Source organism: Papio anubis, chromosome 6, assembly GCF_008728515.1.
Source record: "Papio anubis isolate 15944 chromosome 6, Panubis1.0, whole genome shotgun sequence".
Lineage (NCBI taxonomy): Eukaryota > Metazoa > Chordata > Mammalia > Primates > Cercopithecidae > Papio > Papio anubis.
In genome coordinates, this window is record NC_044981.1 from 143,887,789 (window position 1) to 143,911,350 (window position 23,562).

Consider the following 23,562-nt stretch of genomic DNA (forward strand, 5'->3'; position numbering starts at 1 on the left):
AAACTTTGGGGAGAAAGTTGTATTCTTTCATGTATACATATTTGAGGGTCAGAAATTTTACATTTGAGAAAGAAAAATTGTAATTCAGCTATGATACCCTGTAAAATTAGGTAAAAATTAAACATTTCAAATAGTATTATCAGTTTTACTGACTAGAAGCATAGTATTTAATACAAATACTATTATAAAATATTTTTTAACAAGAGCCCCTTTTCACAAAACTAAAGCTGTTTAATGTTATTAACAGAGTGGTATGTAATTATTGGGGTAATTCAGTTTTTACTAGCACTATGAATAAATTGTATTACAGAAGATACTTTAATATTTGAGGTTTATACCAAAGTATATAATATAGCCTTCTTTGATAACAATATTTACTTGAATAATGTATTTGATTTTGATCACATATTTTACTTTTTTCAAACAAGGTGGAGAAAAACTCCTCAAATTATTCTATGATGTTGCTATTTTCTGACTGAATCCCAGAACCCTGACCACATACCTCTGTTTTTTTGTTTTTAACCATTTGTGCCTTCCCCCAAGCCCACATGAGTCTTTAAAACTTAATCAGAGGACTTGGCTACTGTAATTTTTTTGGTGAATCATACTATTTATTATTACACAATTGTCACTGTCAAACCTTTAGAGAAGTTTCAGCTACCAAATAATATGAAAAATACTGCAGAGAAAAACTTCTATTTTCTCAAATTGGAGCAATGGTACATAGCCCAGTTTTGAGCTGATCACTCTAGTTTTAAACAACCAACCAAAGGATAACTACTTAAATGCTAAATGCCTTAGTGATTGGTGGTAGCTCAAACTTTAGTTTGAACTTTAAACATAACTGGCTGACCCCTCCTTAAGAGAAGATACTGGCCGGGCGCAGTGGCTCATGCCTGTAATCCCAGCACTTTGGGAGGCCAAGGTGGGTGGATCACGAGGTAAGGAGTTTGAGACCAGCCTGGCCAACAGAGTGAAACCTCGTCTCTACTAAAACTACGAAAAATTAGCCAGGCGTGATGGCAAGCAACTGTAGTCCCAGCTACTTGGGAGGCTGAAGCAGGAGAATCGCTTGAACCCAGGAGACGGAGGTTGCAGTAAGCCAAGATTGCGCCACTGCACTCCACCCTGGGGAACACAGCAAGACACTGTCTCTTAAAAAAAAAAAAAAAAAAAAGATACCACCGCAGTTCTCCTGGCAGAAAAACCACTGGGACAGCATATGTGCATGTGCCACACCTTTGTTCAAGGCAGAAGGAAGAGGGAAAGCAAAGATACCCATTGACCTTGACAAATGTCCCATTGGCTGGAACTTTGACCAGTAGCTACTTCTACCTGTGAAGAGTCTGAGAAAGAACATTAGGCTTTTACAGTTGTCAGTTTCAGCAAGAAGCAAAGGAGAAAGAGGTTTGCTCATGGGGTAAATATATCTATATTATCTGCAGTAGGTCTAATAGATACTCATATTTTTACTGTTTTGCAGCTTTGTGTAGTCTTTTGGAATAATAAAACAATTTCACCTCTGCTGACAAACTTGACATTCCTTTTACTTCTTAAATTTATGGAGGTCTTTGCCCGATTTTTAAGCCATAAAATAGCTGAAGAAAATTGGAAGTCATTGCATTCAAAGCTCATATTAAGTAATGCAGTCTATTTTAACAGGTTGCCGAATTGGGCATATATTTATTGCTGGCCACTTGCCATCCAGCAACAATAGAATGAATGATGATGATGAAGATGATTTTTTTTTTTTAACCATTTTGGAGAAAAAAATCAAGTTCTATCAGATTTTAAAACCCTACCAGAAGTGTTAGAGTAATGCGTTTGCAGGCCCAGGAAGTATTTGCCATCACTTACAAAATACCTCAGATGATCTTCAGTCTATAGAAAATATGATTTTAGGGTGGTCATGATACAGGCATATCAGATGTTAGTGCTTGCCTTAAAGATGGTACTGTATCACATATAGTCTAAAATAATTATTTGCCATTTTTAGTGAAATCTTAGTAACACAGAAGTCTAGATGAAACCATAGAAGAGAGCTTTGAAAAATACTCTGTATCAGGCCGGGCGCGGTGGCTCAAGCCTGTAATCCCAGCACTTTGGGAGGCCGAGACGGGCGGATCACGAGGTCAGGAGATCGAGACCATCCTGGCTAACACAGTGAAACCCCGTCTCTACTAAAAATACAAAAAATTAGCCGGGCGTGGTGGCGGCGCCTGTAGTCCCAGCTACTCGGGAGGCTGAGGCAGGAGAATGGCGTAAACCCGGGAGGCGGAGCTTGCAGTGAGCCGAGATCGCGCCACTGCACTCCAGCCTGGGCGACAGAGCGAGACTCCGCCTCAAAAAAAAAAAAAAAAAAAAGAAAAATACTCTGTATCTCAGTACTTTTTCTCTGCATGTGTTTAATAAGAAATCTGATACTGCCATTTAGGGGCAATGTTTAGAGTATTACTGACATTCAAGCTAGTATATTGAGCAATGTGTGTCTTTTCAGTAACATAAAATGAAATTACTAGAGTGTTCTTTTGGTGATGAAATACAGTCCTCGATGAAACCAAGACTCATGGTGATGAAAGAACCGTGTAGGATGCCCAAGTAGAGGTGAACAGAAATCTTTCAAAGCAAGGAACTTTAGCTATTAAAATGTATGTAAAGCAAAGTTCTTTTTCAGTATATGTCAGGTAACTTTTTCCCTACAGGGTACCAGAAGTAAGAGATATTCATATTTTCACTTTCTTAACATAGCAGTACATTTAATGCTTTCCCTGCATCTGCAAGGTTTTCAAAAAAAGAAATATGGGAAGTTGGTTTTGCATGTCATGTGTCTGAAAGCCTCACTCTTAAACATAATGTAAATTTTTCCAGAATAATGAGATAGGTAACAGAAACATGCAAAGATGTGTATCAACAGCACATGAGTAACACTTTATTTGGAAGGCAAGTTTCCACCAGATTGCATGGGTCACACATTTGGCTCAGGACAGTGTACAAGGTAATATATCTTAGGCTTCATACTCAGTGTGAGTTCGTAGTCAACCTCCATCGCTAAGATCTGATGTTGGGAAAATTATTTAACCTCTTGATTTCTTCATCTGTGCAGTGGAACTCTCACTGGTGAGACTACCTTCCTTGCAGAGTTGTGATAAGGGATGAGCGGAGAAATGCTTTACATACTTCCTGATGTGTAAATGTTCAATAAATGCTATTTCTATGACAAGGATGATGATAAGAAAATACCTTTTTGGGACATACCAATTATGGATTTTAAGTCTTGTGGAATCACTAGTTGCTACTCCAAGATTATCCTTAAGAACCAGCATTTCTGGTAGTATTACATTTCGTAAGTAAAGTCCTTTTATACATTTTTATTATTGTTACGCCCAGATGATAATTTGTAAAACTGTTATCAGCAGTATGAAAGGATTACTTTCAGAATTTACGAGATCATGGATTCTAGATGACAATGGATATTCCACTTATTAATAATGGACAGTTTTAAGGACAGTTACTTCAGAAGGTTTTGTTTTGTTTTGTTTTTAGGAAAAACAAATTTTCCTATAATATGTGGCATTTTATGGCCAATCTATTTTTTATGAATTCTACCTTCAAATAATAATAACTTAGAGAATTACAATTCATAATCCTTTAATTAAGAAAATAGTGATTTCTGGCCTTAATTTGAAAAGGAAATGCTTATACTGTGCAACTCTCTTCTTTAACAGCTTTATTCATAATTGCCAAAACTTGGAAGCAACCAAGATGTTCCTCAATAGGTAAATGGATAATTAAACTGCACTATATCCAGACAATGGAGTATTATTCAGCACTGAAAAGAAATATTATTCAACACTAAAAAGAAATGAGCAATCAAGCAATAAAAGGGCATGGAGATACCTTAAATACATGTTACTAAGTGAAAGAAGTAACATGGCTACAACGTAAGGCTACATATTTTATGATTCCAATTATATGATATTTTGGATGAAACAAAACTATGCAGATAGTAAATTACTGGGGATTGGGGAGAGTTAGGGATGAATAGGTAACATAGAGGATTTTCGTGGCAGTGAAAATACTCTGTATTATACTATGGTGGTAAATACATGCCATTATACATTGTCAAAACCACTGAAATATACAACACTAAGAGTGAGCCTTAATGTAAGTCATGGACTTTGAGTACTAATGATGTGTCAGTGTAGGTCCATCAGTTGTAATAAATGCACGATTCTGGTGCATAATGTTGATAGTGAGGAGGCTGTGCCTTTGGGGGACAGAGGATATATGGGAACTTTGTACTTTCCACTCAGTTTTGCTGTGCATCTAAAACTTCTGTTTTAAAAAAAAGTCTGTTTTAGAAAACATACACACACAAAAGAAAGGAAAAAGGGGAAATACTTGTGCCCTGCAATTCTCCTCTTGACAACTGAAGAATGGGGCTTGACTCTCTGGGAATAGCTTGTTTCCAAAAAAAAAAAAAAAGAAGAAGAATAAAAGAATGTAATTTAAAAAGGTAACTATATCTGACTTTGCTCATTTTAATGAAATTCAAGCTAATTCATTTTTATCGATCACTAAATAATTAGTAACTTTATTAACTACTAGTAATACTAGTGATAGCCTCATAGTATTTGTAAAGTTTAAAAAAGGAATCTAAAGGAAAAAAAGAGTTTAGTCTTTGTAAGGTTGACTAATCTGTAAACAAATCTTTTAAAGATAGCATATTTCAATTTGTAAAAGCATTTTGTCACTACTGCAAGAATTAAAATGTAGTGAAAATTTGAAGTTGTAGAATGATAAATGTGTGAGTTAGAATGTTTGGGCTTACCTTTTTATTACAAGTATTAAAAAAAAACCTTTTGAGATTAGACACTACATGAAAATAGTGTTTGTTTTCTATGGAATACTTTTTTAGCTCTCTTTAGGATATTAAGGGAGCATCTGTGATATCCCAGCAAAGAATACCTGTTTTGGCTGGGCACGGTGGCTCACTCCTGTAATCCCAGCACTTTGGGAGGCGAAAGCGGGCAGATCACCTGAGCTCAGGAGGTTGAGACCAGCCTGGCTAACATGACGAAACCACTTCTCTACTAAAAATACAAAAATTAGCCAGACACCTGTAATTCCAGCTACTCAGTAGGCTGAGGCAGGAGAATCACTTGAACCCAGGAGGGGGAGATTGCAGTGAGCCAAGATCGCGCCACTGCATTCCAGCCTGGGCGACCAGAGTGAAACTCCATCTCAAAACACACACACACACACACACACACACACAAAACAAATACCTTTTTCTCTTAATCACTAAAGATCTATAGTTGCTGATGCTTCCCGTGTTGGGAAAGCCCTATAAGATCTTGGCCTGGGAACCAAGTGAGGAAGATCACCTGTTACCACAGGCCTGCAAGGGGTCACTTGCTGGCCTCACATTGACCACAGAGGTTTTAGCAAGGCTAATCTAATGAATTCAGAGTTTCTGTGTTAATTAAAAATCAGCCAAATAAACAGACCAAAAACCCTGAGGTAAAACTTTAAACGCAAAGTGACAACTTCTGAACTCAATGACAGCTTCTGCCTGGAGACCATAGTCATTAACCACAAGACAGATATTTCCGATGAGGAAATAACTGCAAATGGTAGACCCTTAGCTGATGCCAAACTATTCTATGTAAGGGAAGTGTTCTCAGCAATAGTGCTTCTTTCCAAAAAGGAATGGACTAGATATTCACATATGAATAAGCCCTTTTCTGACCTCTAACTTTTGAGTTGCTAAATTATTATCCCTTAGAATGTTTTAGAGAAATGGACTTACATTTTGGTCAAGTATTTCTTTTTTCTTTTTTTTTCCCCTGTACCCTCTTCCATTTGGTAACAGCACAAGAGTTTTATAAAATAATGTCAAAATTTGGCCATAAAAAAAGAGAACCATTAAATGCATATGATCCAATTTTTTGAGCTAGAGCTAGAAACACTGGCTTTTCCTTAGGAGAACAAGATACTTCTTAGAAACAGAACAATCTGTCCTCTACAAGTAGTGATTACTAGAATTCTCATTTTTTAAAACAGGCTTTATCAGGCATTCTGACTCGTTTTCTAAAGAAATTGCTGTTGCTAACCACGCTTTCATTTCACTGGGGAATTAATGCTCAGTGGCACATTAGAATTCATGCAATAGCATTAAATAATTACTGTTTCTTTATATATCTCTTGCCAACTTAGAAGTACATTAAAATTGGCTGTAGGAGAATTCAGGACACCTCAATCTGAAGAAAATCCCCATCCATATATATATATTCTCCACTCAGCGGATAAGAGGCAACCTTGAGTACCTGGCAACAAACGAATTGCACACATAGCAACAAGAAAAGTCGAGTAATATAGAAAGAGGAAAGAGAAGCTGGTCTACATTAGCTCCCGTGGTGGTAGTAAACCTCAGAAAATATCAGATCTGTAGACAGCAGCTTGGCATGAGGAGAGGAATCCATGGTTTTCCATAAATCTAGTGACAGGTCAGGTCGGGTAGGGCAACACCATCTTGTCTGCCCAAGTAGCATACAGGGCAGGAGGAGAAAAATTAGGTACAGAGCTGGAATCGAGAGCCAAAGTGGAGGAGGAGGAAGGCTGGGAGAGTTGAAGGATGTAGGGCAGGCAAGGAAAGGTGGTACTGTGAGGGTCTTCAGTTGAGCCAGCTCTCAAGCCTGATTCGGTGTGTCATTTGGTACCACACCTGGCCACAGCTGCTTAGACCCCAGTGAGGGCTGCCCTCTGTGCGTGGAGCAGCAGGAGGCTCAGGGGCCTCAGATGACTGTCTGAGGTTTGCATGCAGCAAAAAGTGAGGGCTTTGTTCAGTGTATAGTGGAGAAAATCAGAATGAGAGAGTTCCCAGCCTTGCTCTTCTGTACACTACCTTGGGCCTTAGCTTCATCTGTAAAACAGGGATAATAATACCCCAGAGAGCGTGTCGTAAGGATTGGATGTGTTAAATTATATCGAATTCCCTTCACAGTGCAATGTGGTAGCTGTTTGACGAAGTTAATTCACTTCCTCCTTTACAGCCTCGGACTCCATAACCCATGATGACGACAGCTCCTACAGTTTCATTTGTAGAACAAAATAATACTTTCTAAAATGTGAAACTACTACTCATCCAGTGAAAGAATTAAGAAGCTTACACATAATGCTTTATATACCTCAGATCTCAAAAGACTTGCTAATTTGTGGCAAAGAGAAAGCACATATGGTGCTACCAGAGCAGTCCAGGAAGCTGGCTCTGAAGGGCAGCCTATGCTAAAAGTGAAATAGAAGCTCCTCGCTGAGCTATGGGAACCAGGGCTGGTGGGAAGCCGCATGCCCACAGACCTAAAAACAGAGTGGTTAGTTCTAGACGTGTGCCTGTAAAGTAGGGGTTGCAGTGCAAACTGCTGGGCTGTGGGCTAACTGTGGCTCACAGATTTTTTTTTTCAACCCTTAGCCAGTGTAGTATTTTTTTTTTAATAGCTTTAGTCGGGGGCTTGACTCTCGTTTATTCACTTCTAATTGCCGTAGACCTGGTGGTTCTGTTCCTGTCTGGCCCTTCAAATGTTCTGACCCCTTTTTTGAGCCCACCGCAGAGCAGGGGCACAAACCAGAGAGCAGACGGTGGACTCAGAACCAGGGGCTGAATGTGTCCTATCCCTTTGTCCTAGGGTTGCCAGGTGAAATATAGCACTTTCAGTTAAATTTGAATTTCAGATAAACAACTTGTGTGTGTGTGTGTGTGTGTGTGTGTGTGTGTGTAAGCGGGTTCTGTGTAATATTTCCATTTCCTAAATCTGGCAATACTGCTTTATTCCCACTTATAATTCTCATCCTCGCAACTGTAGGTACTAAGTAGTAATTATCATTGTAACATTGAGGTAAAGAATCTTGAAAATAGAACACCTTAGCAGCCTTTGGGACAGAGAGAGGGGATACATTTATTTCAGCATTTGAAATAGCATGTGAATGAGTGTTTGAATTTGATATGGGGTAAAATTGGAAACTATCATGGCTAGAGGGCTTTTTTTTTTTTTTTTCACATACTGGGTGATGACAGCTAGAAGGTGACTGGAGGTGGCCCTCACTCACTGAAGAATCATTGAGGACAAGGATCATTCCTAAGGCTGTCTTGGGTGGCATCTTGATACCTATTACATGAGAGGATGCTAAGTACTTTCAGATGTAATTGTGGTAGACTCCAGGCAGGCAGTCTTTGTGAAGGCGGAGTCACATCAGGCTCTGCACTGTCACCTCTTGGTGACATTGGCCTCTTTTCTTTCCTATCCCGGAATTGCTCTGCCCACTCTGAGTTCAGCTAAAGTTCAAAGCATCAAAGGAAGGAGAACTTCCTTCCTAAGTTCTCCCTTATCTCTGTTTAACCACCTGAAGCCTAGGAGGACTCTGAGGAGGTGGCGTGCGTGGATAAAGGTCAGCCAGGTTCACTGAGTGTCTTCTAGTCAGGTGCCCTGTCACACCTGATCTCCTCACTGTGCTGTAAGGGAGATAATACTTATTTTTTTAATAAGCTTTATTTTCTGAGCAGTTTTAGGCTCATAGCAAAATTGAGCAGAAAGTATAGAGAGTTCCCATATACCCCCTGTCCCCACACCGGCACAACCTCCCAATTTCAGCACCTCAGCCCACACTGGTGCATTTGTTAAAATGGGTTATTCTTTTTTAAAGATGAGAGAACTAAGGGGTAGAAGGGCGGACCCTGAGGCAGCCGGCTTCAGGCTTCTCCACTGTGACCTGCTCTGCCCTGTGCCTGTGACCTGCCTCAGTATCTGGTCTTTCGCTGCCCAGTGGTCCTTCTGGCCCTCCAGATCTTCATTCTCATAAGGAAATGTCAGTGGTGGGGATAGCATTAGATAAGCAGAGGAAGGGGTGGTTAGATTGCTGTCTTTTGTTCATCCATGGAGAAATTCTCTTCCAATGGATAAGTAAAGGTTTAGAGAAATTGTGAATTAATTTCCTCCAAGTTGCTTTTTGTCTATGTCCCTCCCTTCTGTTTTCCAATTCCACCAGATTGAAAGAAATAAAGTTGATTCAGTGACCCTAAAAATATATTATCTGAAAGTTCTAGAAGTTACTTTTATATGACAGCCAAGTAATTTTAAGCAAAGTTTGATGGAAATTGCTGTCAGGCTTTTAAAGTCACTGTTTTTCAAAGCATCAATGCTAAGTGTAGTTTTAAGAGAAATGGCACATCACTTTCAGGTTTAACAATCAGTGAGTTAGAGTGCTCTTCCACCTCAGAGCTTACCTAAACCAGGCACAGCCCCTTATGTCCCCAAGAACAGCAGGGACATGATTGTCACTGGACCACAGAGCTTCTTCCCTTTCATGACAGCAGACTGTTATATAAATGAGCCAAAGATGGCCTCTGTCTGTTGGTGTCTAGGTTATTTCCTCACTGCAGGCTGAGATTCATTAACTCAAGAGCCCACCAACACCAAACTAATTTTTATACATCGAATTATTTTTAAAATAGCTCAAACAAGCAGATTTTTAGCTATTTAGAGCCTGCCTTACACATTCTGTGAAACCTTACCTAGCATCTGTTGGCCGTTGATAAGATAGAGCTTTGTGGTTTTAGGACACTGAGCTGCTACTGCCCTTCAAAGTTCTCTGACGTAGAGATACTCCACCATGCTGTGAAGTGACATCACTTAGTCCTAAGCCCTCATTCTAATGCATCTCTCCCTTGGGAGTTCCTTCGCCCTCCTCCCCTTCTGCATGGCGGCCTGCTCACCGTATGCCTCTGGATGCCCTCGCATGCAACTGTACAAAGCACTACTCATTAAAGCTTGTTGTGTGTTAACTGCCTCTGTGGTCCTGTCTTTTTCCCAGATCAACCTCAAATCCCTTGAACAAACACCCCCTACACAGTAGTACCTTGGCACAACTAAGATTTTATGAAAGCCAGTGTATGAACTTCGAGAACTAAAGATCACCCCACATTGCCTTACCCCTGGAGTGGACCCTTCTACTCTGCCTTTCTTCCTCCATCTTTTGGATACCAAATAGTTCTGTATGTTTTTTAAATGTATATATTGATAAAGAGCTTGTGTATGATATAGATTTGCCTGGTTTCACATATATTTGTCCCTTGTATTTATGTGTTATACTAGGAAAAATTATGAAGCTCTTTTAGATTGCAAAGATCACAGACATTCTTAGGTTTTTAATAAAAGTAACTATAATGCCTAAAATGCATTGAGCACTTACTGTGTGTCGGGCAACGTGCTAAGCTCTTTACATGCATTGTTTTATGTAATCATCACCACAACCAATGAGGTGTTTTTATTCACATGCAGAAAGTGGGCTCAGAGAGATTAATTGCCTCACTTAGAGTCACACTGACGATCGCAGAGCTCAGATATGAACCCAGTTTCTCAGATGTGTTCGCCTGTGATCCGCTCTTACCATTACTCCTCAGTAAATGAGAAACTTTTCTACAAGTACACATGGAGAAGGAAGCAAACAGTCTCAGCAGGCAAAGGGAAAAGGGAAGATGATTCATCAACATTCAGGACTCAGCAGCATTGTTGATCGTTCTATAGCAGCTGTACAGGCCTAACACAGTTCCACTGGGGAACCATCCAAGTGGCAACATCATCTCTGCCTCAGCCGCCTCTTAACTTTTTTCGCCTTCCTTTCTCCTCTTTTTTCTCATGGCTTCTACTGCTTCATGGCCCTTTCTCCTGTGTGTTTGTACTTCTCTGTTTCTATGTCACTCTCTGACCTCTAGGTTCTCTCTGAATGTCTCCCAGTTACACTTCCCTAGGTAGAGTGGATGGTTGGGTTGTCTCGCCCAATGCATTAGTGAGAATTGCACACCAGGGCGCCTCGCCTTGGAGGCTCATGGCTGGCTCACAGCTCTCTGCCTTTGAATTGGGCTCCAGGCCCTGGTTCATTCAGCTGGGCCAGCATCACATCCTATAAACTATGGAAATTTTATGTAAGATCTCATAGAAGGAGGCCGTAAGTGGGACTTGAACTTGTAGGCTTCAATGAAATAGGGCAATGAAAGCCCAAAGTTTTCCTAAGATCTGTCTGGCAAAATCATGTAATTTTCAAATACTTTTAATGTGTCTAATATGAAAATTTAAAGATTATATGTTTAAAACTTTAGCAAATAGAAGTATTTGCTAAGAGTAGTTCTAGCAATAAATATGCAGGATATGAAATCTGTGCATACTAGGGAAATTCCAACGTACTTCTTCAGTGTGCTTGATTAGATCAGGACATTAAACTTAAATTGTTAGAAACAACAATAGAGTTGTATACAACATTCAATTAGTTTTCTTAGTCTTCTATTTCATAAACATTTAGTGAGTATGTAAGCAGGCAGTATCTTATGTTTCCATACATTATCAATGAGATTATAAGTGAGACACAGTCCTATATACTTCCCTTTCAATCATTTAGAATCTTAACTTTTCATAGTGTGGCAGATACTCAATAAATGACCTGGCCTAATTAATCAACCCCGATGCCAATTGAGAAGAAAGTACAAATCAAAGAATCTTTTCTTATAAGCATGGAGTCAAGGGGAAGTAATACTATTTCTTTAATGCCTTATACCCAATTTAATATTTTCTGTGTTAAAATAATGGGTTGCAATTATGAAATTTTGGGTCCTTTCTTTCCTTTCACACAGTGTGTCAGCCGTACCTTTCACCGGAGCAAATAGACGTATTCAGGAAAAAAACATCTTTGGCTTGCTTTCGGTTTATCTTTTTTTGTGAGGGTTTCACTACTGCATTTGAAATTTGGACCCATTTTACTTCTACATGGAATGTCAGGCGGTAGAACCCTAATTAAGTTGATGAAAGACTACAAAAGAAACCTAAAGAGCCTGTGAAGAGGGGGGATCAATTCTATCCTTGTTAGTAGTTAAATTTTAGAAGTGACTTCCTTGTCCTACCAGCTCATGAGAACTGGGTCTAGAGAACTTAAATTACTTCATCCCCATCGCCACTCAGCTGGGTAATGCCTTAATACTATAAAATTAAAAGCTGGTAGCCTTTTGATGTTTTCTAATATTTGTGTAAGTCGTAAATCTAAGTTAACAAGTTGAGTTTATTTGTGACTTTTAAATTGAAGCTCATAGTTAGTCTATGCATGCATACACGCACATGCACACAATGTCTTATAGTTAACTTTAATGCGCTAAATCATTTCCAGAGGTGATCAGCTGGTGGAATTGGTTAACAATATGACTGTTCCTCTTTACAATTGCTGGATAAACCCCTCCCAATGCTTCATTCAGGGCATTTTGACCACATCATTTTCTTCTTTTCTAACTGTAACTCATAGAAATCCCATGGGATCAGGAACCCATTTTGAGAAATATGTCAGCAACTTTTGAAATGTAGGAAACTAACCAATTAGTGTCAGCTTTTCCCTTGAGGGAATAAAATAGGAAAAGTTAATATATGCTACAGAGGTTACTTTAGGAGATCCTCTACTAGTGGTACATTGTATAAATGATCATTTTTGACAAAGCTGAAACAAATCATCATAACTTTTTTTTTCTGTTTTGATGTTCAGTATATTCCTAAAGTTTTTGAATTTATAAAATATCTTTGGAAATTTACAAGAATGAAGAATTTACTAAATGTAGTACATTTAATGGGAAAACCAAATAAAACTCAAATATAATCTCTAGGTGTTCTGTAGATTTTTTTTATATACCTAGTCTTTCAGAGGCTCATTGGTTTCTATTTTTCTGTGATGTGAATTTAATTAGTTTTAATGTAGATTTAAAATTTAATAAACGTGATTACCTGCCATCTGTCAAGCAATATGCAAGGTGCAAAAACACACACCATGCTCATGTATTCCTTAGATACATCCTATAAGAAATTATCCCAAATTTTCAGATAAGAATCACAAAAGCTATGACTCATCCTTAAGTTTGTGACTAATCAGTGGCATTGTAGGGATTATAAATCAAGTCATGTGACCCTCAAATCTATTTTACTTCTCAACAAAATTAATTTATAAGAAAAAAATCCTGAAAATACTACCATATACACATTCTTTTGATTGTTGGAAGATCAATAATCTGATTCAGTAAAGGAAGATTTTGTTGCTGACTCATTAAAGGAAGGTGATGCAATGTGTTGGTTAATGCCGTGGGCTTTGGAGTCAGGTCAGCTTGGAGATGAACCCTGGCACCTTGTCTATGGGAAAATGTGATGACTTTGACTAAAGTTGTTTTTTTAACTTCCAAGCCTCAGTTTCTTCATTTCCCTAACAATGGTAATAAAACATATTTCATAGGGTTGTAGCAGGAGTTGGTTACAATACTAAAGTCACAGTATTTAGCAGAGTACTCAGCAGATAATACTGATTCTTGGTAACTGTTGGTAATAATAGTGGTGAGTTAGGGAGGTAATTTACAAATTGGTTAAAGATGCTGATTGTTTTGTTCAGGAACGTATGAAAACTTTGTTATTAATAAAATGATATTGATCTCAATGAAGATTTTGAGTGGTAAATGGCCCATAAATAATATCTATAACTTTATGTGATGCTTTAAGATACTCTTGAAATATGGAGCCAGATTGGAACATTTTCCAATTATGTCCATATTTTGATTACTGTTGATAATAAATTGGGGGTGGTGGCATGAATAAGTTCTAGACAGTTGAAGCATCCCAACCCTTTTAAAAAATATGTATACGAAAATAATTATGTGTTCTTTGAGTCATTGAAAAAAATTTATACAACTAATTTATGGCAGAGGGGTTTGGCTTTTAAAACCATTATTGGTGCATGGACCTGCAATTAGGAATATACTGGATCAATCTTCAGTTACATACATATACACACATATGTATCCAATTAAAGATTGATCACGTTAAAATAAACAAGTTTTTCCAAAATCTAGGCATGATCACAGTTTTATTTTTTATTTCTTGTAAATATTTTAAAATACTTCTCCATATAGTCTTGGTCAAGAAACATCAAAGTGATTTAAAGGGATAACCTGAATATTTATCTGTAAGCTGTGAGGTCAACAAAGTAAGAAGAACTTTGTGCAAAAATACGAATTTTAAAGATAGTCTTTGCAGAATTAATCTGTTATGAAAATGAACTAGATAAATGTTGACATGGTTCATACTTTTAAGATAAGCTAAATTCCTGTTGTTGGGAACTGACTTTTGAAAATGGTATTTGTATTAAATAGGATTAAACGAACTCAAAAAGAAAACTTTCCATTTGTAAACATAAAAGGGTAGTGTGTATGTGTACGAGCATGTTTATATGAGCATGTGTGTTCTGGTTTATATAATCATAACCCTCTTACTTAGTCATCCTTTTAACTAATGAATTTTAATGTTTCAGCCTTTGCTCTTCCATATATTACCTATTTTGTAGGAAAAACATCTCCATTCAAATTATAATCCTGTTTTTATTTTATTTCTCAGATGATGAAACATGCTTGGAATAATTATAAAGGTTATGCCTGGGGATTAAATGAACTGAAACCTATATCAAAAGGAGGCCATTCAAGCAGTTTATTTGGTGAGTAGATGTGCTTTGGTTTCTTAGTGACTTAGTAACTTCTCAGTAACTTAGTAACTTCTCCCCAATTGCTTCAGCTTATGGTTGGTGAAGAAGTCTGTGTAATATGGCGCAGGCCATTTGGTTAGGAAACTTGCACACCTGATGGAATTAGGTAAGGATTGTGCATAGTGTGTCCTTCGGTTAGAGTAGTGGCTGCGTGTTCGAATAACCTGCGTAACTTTAAAGAGTACTGATTCCTGGAGCATACTTATAAAGATTCTCACTTAATGTTTATAGGGTGCAGTATCAGGATTTTTGGCCTCTGGGGTGATTCCCACCATAGAAGCACTTGGTGGGCTGCACTAACTGCTTCCTGTTAGGTAAAAGCTGTGCCTTTATACATAAGCTGGGCAAGGCTGCCAGCCGTGGTGATCTTCAGTGTATCTCAATTTTGGCTGTAGGTTTCTCCTGTTTGTACCATGGAAGAGAAAGTGAGGATGGATTAGGTTAATTGAACTTCCATTTATCCACTTTTGCACGCTTTATTGTATTTGGTTCCTGCAGCAGCTCTCTGTGACTGGTACTGTGGGTGTTAATAACATTCCATTGTGGAAGTAAGAAAGCTAAGTAACACAAGGGTTTCATGGATTCTTTGGGTCACAGAGCTGCCCAGTATCCTCCTACTGCACTTGATTTCTTTCTAATCCTTAAAATTTGTCTGTAAGTAACAGGATGAAGGGAATACAGTGTTACTCAGGAACTTCTGAATTCAACAATAGAACACTTTCTATACTTTAACTGAAAATGTTAAATAATAGCAATTCACATAATAGTTTCAGCTCACATTTATTGAGCACTTACTGTGTGCCAAGTGCCATTCATGCATTATCTCATTTAGCCTCATTAAAATATAATTTTATAGGTGAGAAAAATGAGGCCCAGAGATTAGTTTTCCCAGAGATAGCCACCTGCTAACTGGCAGAGCTGGGACTTGAGCCCTGGGGTGGCTAACATTAGAGTCCATGCTCCTAATTCTGACATGATGCTTTTCCATTTATTTAGAACCTTCCATGTGTTTGGCTTTACTTGTAGCACTGGTGATAATGAAAATAATACAAGTCTTTGCACAGGTCTTTACACAAGTATTTGCCTAATACACAACATATAAAATGTAAATAGTGAATTATCAATGCACCAGGTGGTTCAATATATACTTCCATGAAGTTCTGAGGAACCAGTAGGACCTCAGGTTGGGAGAAGGGCATTGCAGGGTTTGCAAGAACAGGTAGAAAGAGCTGGGAAAAGTAGGAGAAAAGAGACTGTTGGTCTATCAGAGTGACACAGTTTTGAGATGAATAGAGCCTGTACCTGAAGTAGAGGCAGTAGAAGTAATTCCAGACACTTCTAAAGTAGTGTTTTAGGATCCAGCTACCAGTTAACATGGGTAAGGGAGAGGTATGAATTGAAGAGAGAAACTCTGAAACTTCATGCAGAGCCAGAGGTCTTTATTTTTTCATTGTTTATTATAACATTTTTTGAAAAAATTATAACTCCATTTTGCTTTTATCTGTATAAAAGTCGTTCGTACCCTTAAGAAATCAGTTAATGTGTTAAATTGCCGTAATCTTTATCAGAGGGATTGTTTGGTTTTGTGTTAAAACATTTACAATTTTAAAATTTGTTATTGAACATTAAAAATATGCTAGGTCTCTTAGGCCTGACTTTTGTTTTTTGGTTTTCATTGGCTTTTTCAGTAAAAAAACACTTTTCATAATCAAGATAAGAACTTGCTCTTAGAAAAAGAGCTACAGGTATTAGCATAAGGAAATGAAATATTAATAATTCAAATGGTATTTAATCTCATTCCATCTTCAAATTAAAATAAGATGCATAATGATTTTCTCATTATAGAAATACCAATATAGGGGAACTTGTTACAAAGGCATACAAAGTTTTCATTTTTACAGATGAGAAAAACTTTTAACTGACTTCTTTAGCCCGCTTCTCAGTCAGATTTCTTATCTGTGTAATATGTAGTCCCGTATATTCACTCAGCAAACCAGGCAGAAGTTAGGAAAATGTGAGTTCTTTACCACCTGGCCTCTTAGGAAATAGTGTTTCGTTTGAGATAAGTGATTTTGAGTTTTAACCCTAAAAACAACCTTTTTGGGGAAAGTATTAGGCATTATGAATCTTTTCCCAGTTCTGAGCCACTGGGGAGCTCTTCAGGTCTGCTTCCTTCTCATGGTTGTCTCTCGCCAGTTATGTTGAACCTTCCATCTTTTTCATAGACAGAGACTGGTTCCGTCCTAAACAACTTTAATGAATATAAAAAAGCATCTTAAATATTCGTGATCTCCCAATTCCATCTTAAACAGGAAACTAGAACTATTTATTTCAATATTTCAATGGTAAAAAGATTTCAAGTAAAACTGCACCTCAAAGAGAGGTATTTTGTGCCCAACCAATTATTCTCATGTAAAGCTACAATACAAGAAATAAAAATATTAACGTAAGGCTGTTAATAACCTAGAAATGAAAAGTCAATGAAAATATGAAGCTGATATCATATTTCAAAATGCCCACTTTAAAATATTCCCTCCAGTGTCTCTCTGAATCCATAGTTCTAGCTTCGAAAAAGTTAAAGGAAATTGGATTACAGTAAAACATGTCACAAAACGCAAGTGTCTTCAGGTTTCTTTCTCCTTATCATTAGATAAGGTTTACAATTTTTATCTTTTTGAAAATCAAGTGTTTTAATATCCTGTTATTTATAGTTTTCTAATAACTTCTCAGCTTGGCATTTGAAAGGCATGTGCCAGTGAAATAATTTTCATTTATATTTATAGATTCGGTCTTGGATCGTCCAGAATGTTAATTATGTATAGGAAGTGTAGTGCCCAGTCTTTCAGCAGTCATTCATTGTGCACCTGAGTGTAGGATCGGCTGCCTGCCACTTGCACAGCCAATAACAAGGATGAAGTTCAGTGAAAGGAAAATGACTTTTATTTCCAAAACTAGAGGTGGCTGGCTTACTCCTCTAGAAACTGCTTCAAACTTGAGGCTGGGAAGAGGATCTTAAAAATGGAACTTGGACTGGGAGGCATATGGGAAGGGTGCCTGAGTGTAAGGTCTGCGTGTCTTGTTCTGGTGGCTTTCTCTAGCTATAGTCCACCTGGAGTGCAGGCTGACATTGTATCAACAATGGCTGGGTTGCTGACTAACTGCCTTGAGGTAATCTCTGAAATTTTGCAACTGGGTCTCCATCCTTGATCTATCACAAGATTAGCCCCTGGAACTTCTAAGTAAGCACATAATTAGATCCGAGTATACAATTACGTAAATGTTCATGGGGTAAAAGAATGCATAGTGGGAAAGGGAAGGGAATGAAGTTTCAAAGCTTGTTTCAGGGGCATATTTTAAGACTAAGGAAAAAGATTTCTACAGTTTGCTTCAAGGTTACATCTTGAGACTGGAAGAAAGGATGAAGAAAAACATTTTAAAATGCGTTGTGAAGCTGAACTACTCAATTACAATTGGGCATCATTGTCACAATTCCACAGGACACCATAAGGAATCTGGAGATAAGTAAGACGTGACTTGTTTGTTCTGAGTTTATAGGCTGAGTGCATCCCTCATGCCTCTAATTCCAGTATTTTGGAAGGCCAAGGTGGGAGGATTGCTTGAGGCCAGGAGTTTGAGACCAGCCTCAGCAACATACCAAGACTCATCTCTACAAAAAAATTTTTTTAATTAGCCAGGTATGGTGGCACACACGTATAATCCCAGCTACTCAGGAGGCTGAGGCAGGAGAATCACTTGTGCCTAGAAGTCTGGGGCTGCAATGAGCTATGATTGCGCCACTGTACTCCACCCTGGGGGACAGAGCAAGACCCTGTCTCAAAAGCAGAAAAAAGTTTATAGACTAAAAGATGCACATGTGTAATTTTAATACAAGATAGAAGGTGATGAATGCCAGGGCAACGTGAAGTCTCCATGTCATTGGAATTCAGAGGAAGTAAACCACAGAGGTCAGGACTTGTAGAGGATGGAGGGCAGTTAGCATCAGTCAGAGTTCATACGGGGGTGAAATTTCATTTTAGAGTAATGTCTTCTTAGAACTATCACTAAACAATTTTAGATCTAATTATATTTAGAGTTTTGCACAGGTGCACTTTGATTACATTAGTCTTAATAAGTCTGTTGCTCCTTGGTTTTAGGCCTGTTCTTTTCTTGCTAGAGAATGCAATCACAGGCCGGGGGTGCAGTGGCTCACGCCTGTAATCCCAGCACTTTGGGAGGCCTAGGCGGGTGGATCACAAGGTCGAGAGATTGAGACCATCCTGGCCAACATGGTGAAACCCTGTCTCTACTAAAAACACAAAAATTAGCCCGTCATGGTAGCATGCGCCTGTAATCCCAGCTACTCAGGAGGCTAAGGTAGGAGAATCACTTGAGCCCGGGAGATGAAGGTTGCAGTGAGCTGAGATTGCGCCGCTGCACTCCACCCTGGGCAACACAGTGAGACTCCATCTCCAAAAAAAAAAGGAAAGAAAAGAGAGAGAATGCAATCACAAATGAAATTTCTAAGAGAAATTTCTGAGACATTTATTTTTTGTAACTCAGAAGAAACTTTAAAGATTAGTGTATTAGTCAATAGCCTGTGATAATTTTTGGTTTGGTGCCGTTTTATACTTTCATTGAAAGAATTTTAGACTATGTTTAATATTATTGCTTATTAATAAATCCAGTATTACCCTCTTCCCTGTCTTAGGTGTGGTCAATTTACATATATTTTATCTAGCCAAAGTATTTTATCAAATATTTTTCTGCTATTTTCAGGTAATATCAAAGGAGCAACTATAGTAGATGCCCTGGATACACTTTTTATTATGGAAATGAAAAATGAATTTGAAGAAGCAAAATCATGGGTTGAAGAAAATTTAGATTTTAATGTGGTAAGTTAAATAAGAGTTGCTAATTCAGTCCTTAAATGTCAATTAACATGGATAAATTCTATAGTGGGCCCTATTATTGTATTGTAATGTACTCTAACAAAAATAATGCAACTTTAGATAGTACAAATATTATTATCTTACACTGTGTTCTTAAATTGTCCTCACTTAGTACACAAATTTGTGTCTTGTTTTTTGGCAAAGTAAGGGTAAGAGAAAATAAATTAGTATTTATTGAGACCTACATGTGCCTAGTATTGTTCAGTCCCACCACAATGCTATGAGATGGACATTAATTTCACACCTTTGTATATTAAACATCTGCACCTCAGAGGCTTACTCCAGACTGTACAGCTGTTGTGTGTCAAGAGCTATGATTCTGATGTAGGTCCGTGGGGCTCCAGTGCTTATGCTTTTACACGGTGTCATGGTGTCTCCAGCAGCAGCAGCAGCGTTCATTTTCCCGTAAAGAAAGCTTCAAATTTTGTGGATCTTATACACCTCTCAGTAAAAACAAATTGATTATATATGTGATATATGTTCTTAAATTTTGTGTGCCATCGTTCTCAGCAAATATTTCCAGGCCCATTGTATACTGAGGGAAAGAGTCAGAATTAAGGATAGTGAATACTACTAATACTTCTTGATACTTTCAGATGGGGAGGACTACATCTTATCAGCTCTGATTTGATAGTCGTTGTTTTACTTTATAATGATATTGACAACTTATTCTAAGAAAAGAAAACATGTAGGCCATGGAATTTTTTAGTCATTCACTTAAGTGTGCATTGTCGGTATTTCTAATCTGAGACCACTTTGCAGAAATTCTCGTAAGTCTCTTGTCTGTTGGGTAAGCATTTGATAGTATCTGTAAATCCCAGTCACCATGCACAAGTAACATTCTGTATATTGAAAGTGGACAAAGAGAATTTCTCGCTGTTGCCTCTGCTTTGTGGCACTCTTGCTCTCAGAGACCAAATGAGGACACCAGTGTTAGGCAGAATATTAAGGATCAGTAAAGCTAAGTATTTCCCCCGTCTATTTCAATTAAAAACTTATATAAATTAAAAGTTTAATATTTTGTTTCTACTCCCCTAATTAATTGCTATATATACCTCATTTGGGGCACCTTAAAGACAGGCAGATGAGTCTGTGTTTAATTTGCCTAATAATTGAATCTAGAATATAAAGGAGACCGTATTCCAATCAATATTAAGGAACCTTGGGGATCAATGTGTTAAACCCTTCTATTTTAAACATGAGAGAACCGGCATGAGGAGCTAGTGATTTGCTCAAGGTTATGGAGCTATTTGATTAGAGTGACCTGTGGTAGTGCTGATATTGATAGAGCTAAATATGAAAAATTAAAGCACTGGAAAAAAACTTTCATTTCGGAGGCTTGCTTTCTTAATAATACTTCTGTGGGCCAGGCGTGGTGGCTCACACCTGTAATCCCAGCACTTTGGGAGGCCAAGGCAGGCAGATCACGAGGTCAGGAGTTTGAGACCAGCCTGGCCAACAGAGTGAAAGCCCATCTCTACTAAAAATACAAAAATTAGCCGGGCATGGTGGTGTGTGCCTGTAATCCCAGCTACTCAGGAGGCTGAGGCAGGAGGATCACTTGAACTCAGGAGGCAGATGTTGCAGTGAGCCGTGATTCCACCATTGCACTGCAGCCTGGGCAGTAGAGCAAAACGCCATCTCCAAAAAAAAAAAAAATTTCTTTGGTTCTACCTTCTTATTAAAATCAGCTGCCTACCTTCAAAAACCTGTAGGCTTATCTTTAGCTATATATGAGACCTATTGATATCTCTCTTTTCAAGAAAGGGTAAGGGAATAATAACTACATTCCTCTAAAACACTAATGATGGAAAACTGGAAAGCAAACTTTAATAACACTTGACTTATGAATAGTGTCCAAGTTTCTTACTGAATCTTGGACTTGTCCATCTGATAATTGTAGCATTGTTGCCCCAAACCTCCTCAAATATCATAGCAGTTTTTTTCTTTTCACAACCTGTGCGACCTGTGGTAGTCTGAGGAGCTCTGGACTTGGGGCCAGGGGTTGGGGTTGGTGGAGGATGAGGAGCAGTTCTATTTAAAATGAGTAAGTACAAAGGTAACAGACGAGATGTTACTATAACAGAAGGCAGTTGGCTGCCCTCAAACCACCACAGGATGTCTTCAGTGTGTTCCATGGGTCCTGGGGACCTGGGAGAAGGAAAGATGAATTTAATAGGGGATATCAGACTGTGTAGAAGAGAAGAAGAATTTACTGGGCTTCCTTACTTGTAAGATGAAGGGATTCGACTAACACTGAGTTATTGCTAAGATACTGAACTTTGAAGTTTTCTTTGTTTATTTAAATTTTTGTTTTATTTTTTAATAAAATTTCACTCAATTAGTATGCAGACTTTTGCATATGTATTTTAGGCCTGTTAATGATAGTTTTGGGTTATACCTTTCAAGATATAATTTTAAAATATGTACAACTATTATGTATATATAAAAATTAAATATATTTCAAAAAATTACAGCCACATTTCTCAAATGTGTTTATTACACTATTTTCTTTTTTTTTTTTTTTTTTTTTTTTTTGAGACGGAGTTTCGCTCTGTCGCCCAGGCTGGAGTGCAGTGGCCGGATCTCAGCTCACTACAAGCTCCGCCTCCCGGGTTCACGCCATTCTCCTGCCTCAGCCTCCTGAGTAGCTGGGACTACAGGCGCTCGCCACCTCGCCCGGCTAGTTTTTTGTACTTTTTAGTAGAGACGGGGTTTCACCATATTAACCAGGATGGTCTCTATCTCCTGACCTCGTGATCCGCCCGTCTCGGCCTCCCAAAGTGCTGGGATTACAGGCTTGAGCCACCACGCCCGGCCTACACTATTTTCTTAATATAAGAGGTCTTGAAAAATATTTGTTGCACGTCTCTCTTTGGGTATTACCATGTTTTCCTTTTAAAAAATATGTTGTCAACAACAAACAATGTTTCCCATATTAAAAATAGTAACATATAAATTCAGGAGAGGTATATTGATTTACTTTTCTAATCATTGTGTTGTGAAGTTTTTCAGCTTACTGTATTCTAGTTGGTTTTAATATTTCACATAAGAATTTGTCTTATATTCACCCATTCTATCCAGAAATCCAAATGATTATTTTTAAAATTACAGGATTTTTCTTCAAAAAAATTGAGAAATTTTTCTCATTTATATGGAGAAAGGAGAAATTGAAAAAGCTTTACCAAAAAAAAAAGAAAAATTATGCTAAATAACATGTAGTATAATTCTAGCTTATAAATATTGTTACTTACATTTTAGTTAAAACTTTTTCCTGATAAGGTATTCTATTTGACAGTGTAAGGGTATTATTAAAAAAGTTGGCCAGGCGTAGTAACACACGTCTGTAATCCCAGTCCTTTGGGAGGCCAAGACGGGCGGATCACGAGGAGATCAGGAGATTGAGACCATCCTGGCTAACACAGTGAAACGCCATCTCTACTGAAAATACAAAAAATTTCCCAGGCATGGTGACACGTGCCTATAATCCCACCTACTCGGGAGGCTGAGGCAGGAGAATAGCTTGAACCTGGGAGGCAGGGGTTGCAGTGAGCCGAGATTGCACCACTGCACTCCAGCCTGGGCGACACAGAGAGACTCAGACTCAAAAAAAAAGAAAAGAAAAGTTAATGCATCTAAATTCATTGCAAAGGGAAAATAAAAGCAAAACAAACACTATTGTTGAGAGTTGGCTTATCCTGTGGTGCTCCTAAGCATAAACAAATTTTATACTCAAGAATAAATTTGTTAATGTGAAATATCCAATTTATATCACTGAAAAGTGTAAAGTTTTCTATTGTTTTATACTGTAATTAACTAAAACTCATTTTCTTTTCATTAGGGCATAGGAAGTTGATTCATTTTGCATACTTGGTAGCACAAAGTTCAAATGACTTTAATAGCTGGCTTAAAATAAGTCACTGGGATAATATGTTCTGGGGAGTAAGGAGCAAGGACTTCACAGAAGGAGCTTGTATTCAGTTCAAGTATCTGTAGAAGCACATAGATA

At 38.0% G+C, this 23,562-nt stretch overlaps 1 protein-coding gene across 3 annotated transcripts in view; it reads left to right on the forward strand.

Moving 5' to 3' along the window:
• Positions 1-23,562, forward strand: part of MAN1A1 (mannosidase alpha class 1A member 1) — a 168,058-nt gene that overhangs the window by 28,526 nt on the left and 115,970 nt on the right. For all 3 annotated transcript variants that reach the window (XM_009206199.4, XM_003898248.5, XM_031667464.1), the window contains exons 3-4: positions 14,460-14,556; positions 19,381-19,496. In XM_009206199.4, coding sequence (XP_009204463.1) covers positions 14,460-14,556; positions 19,381-19,496 — 213 coding nt within the window. The remainder of the gene's footprint in view (positions 1-14,459; positions 14,557-19,380; positions 19,497-23,562) is intronic.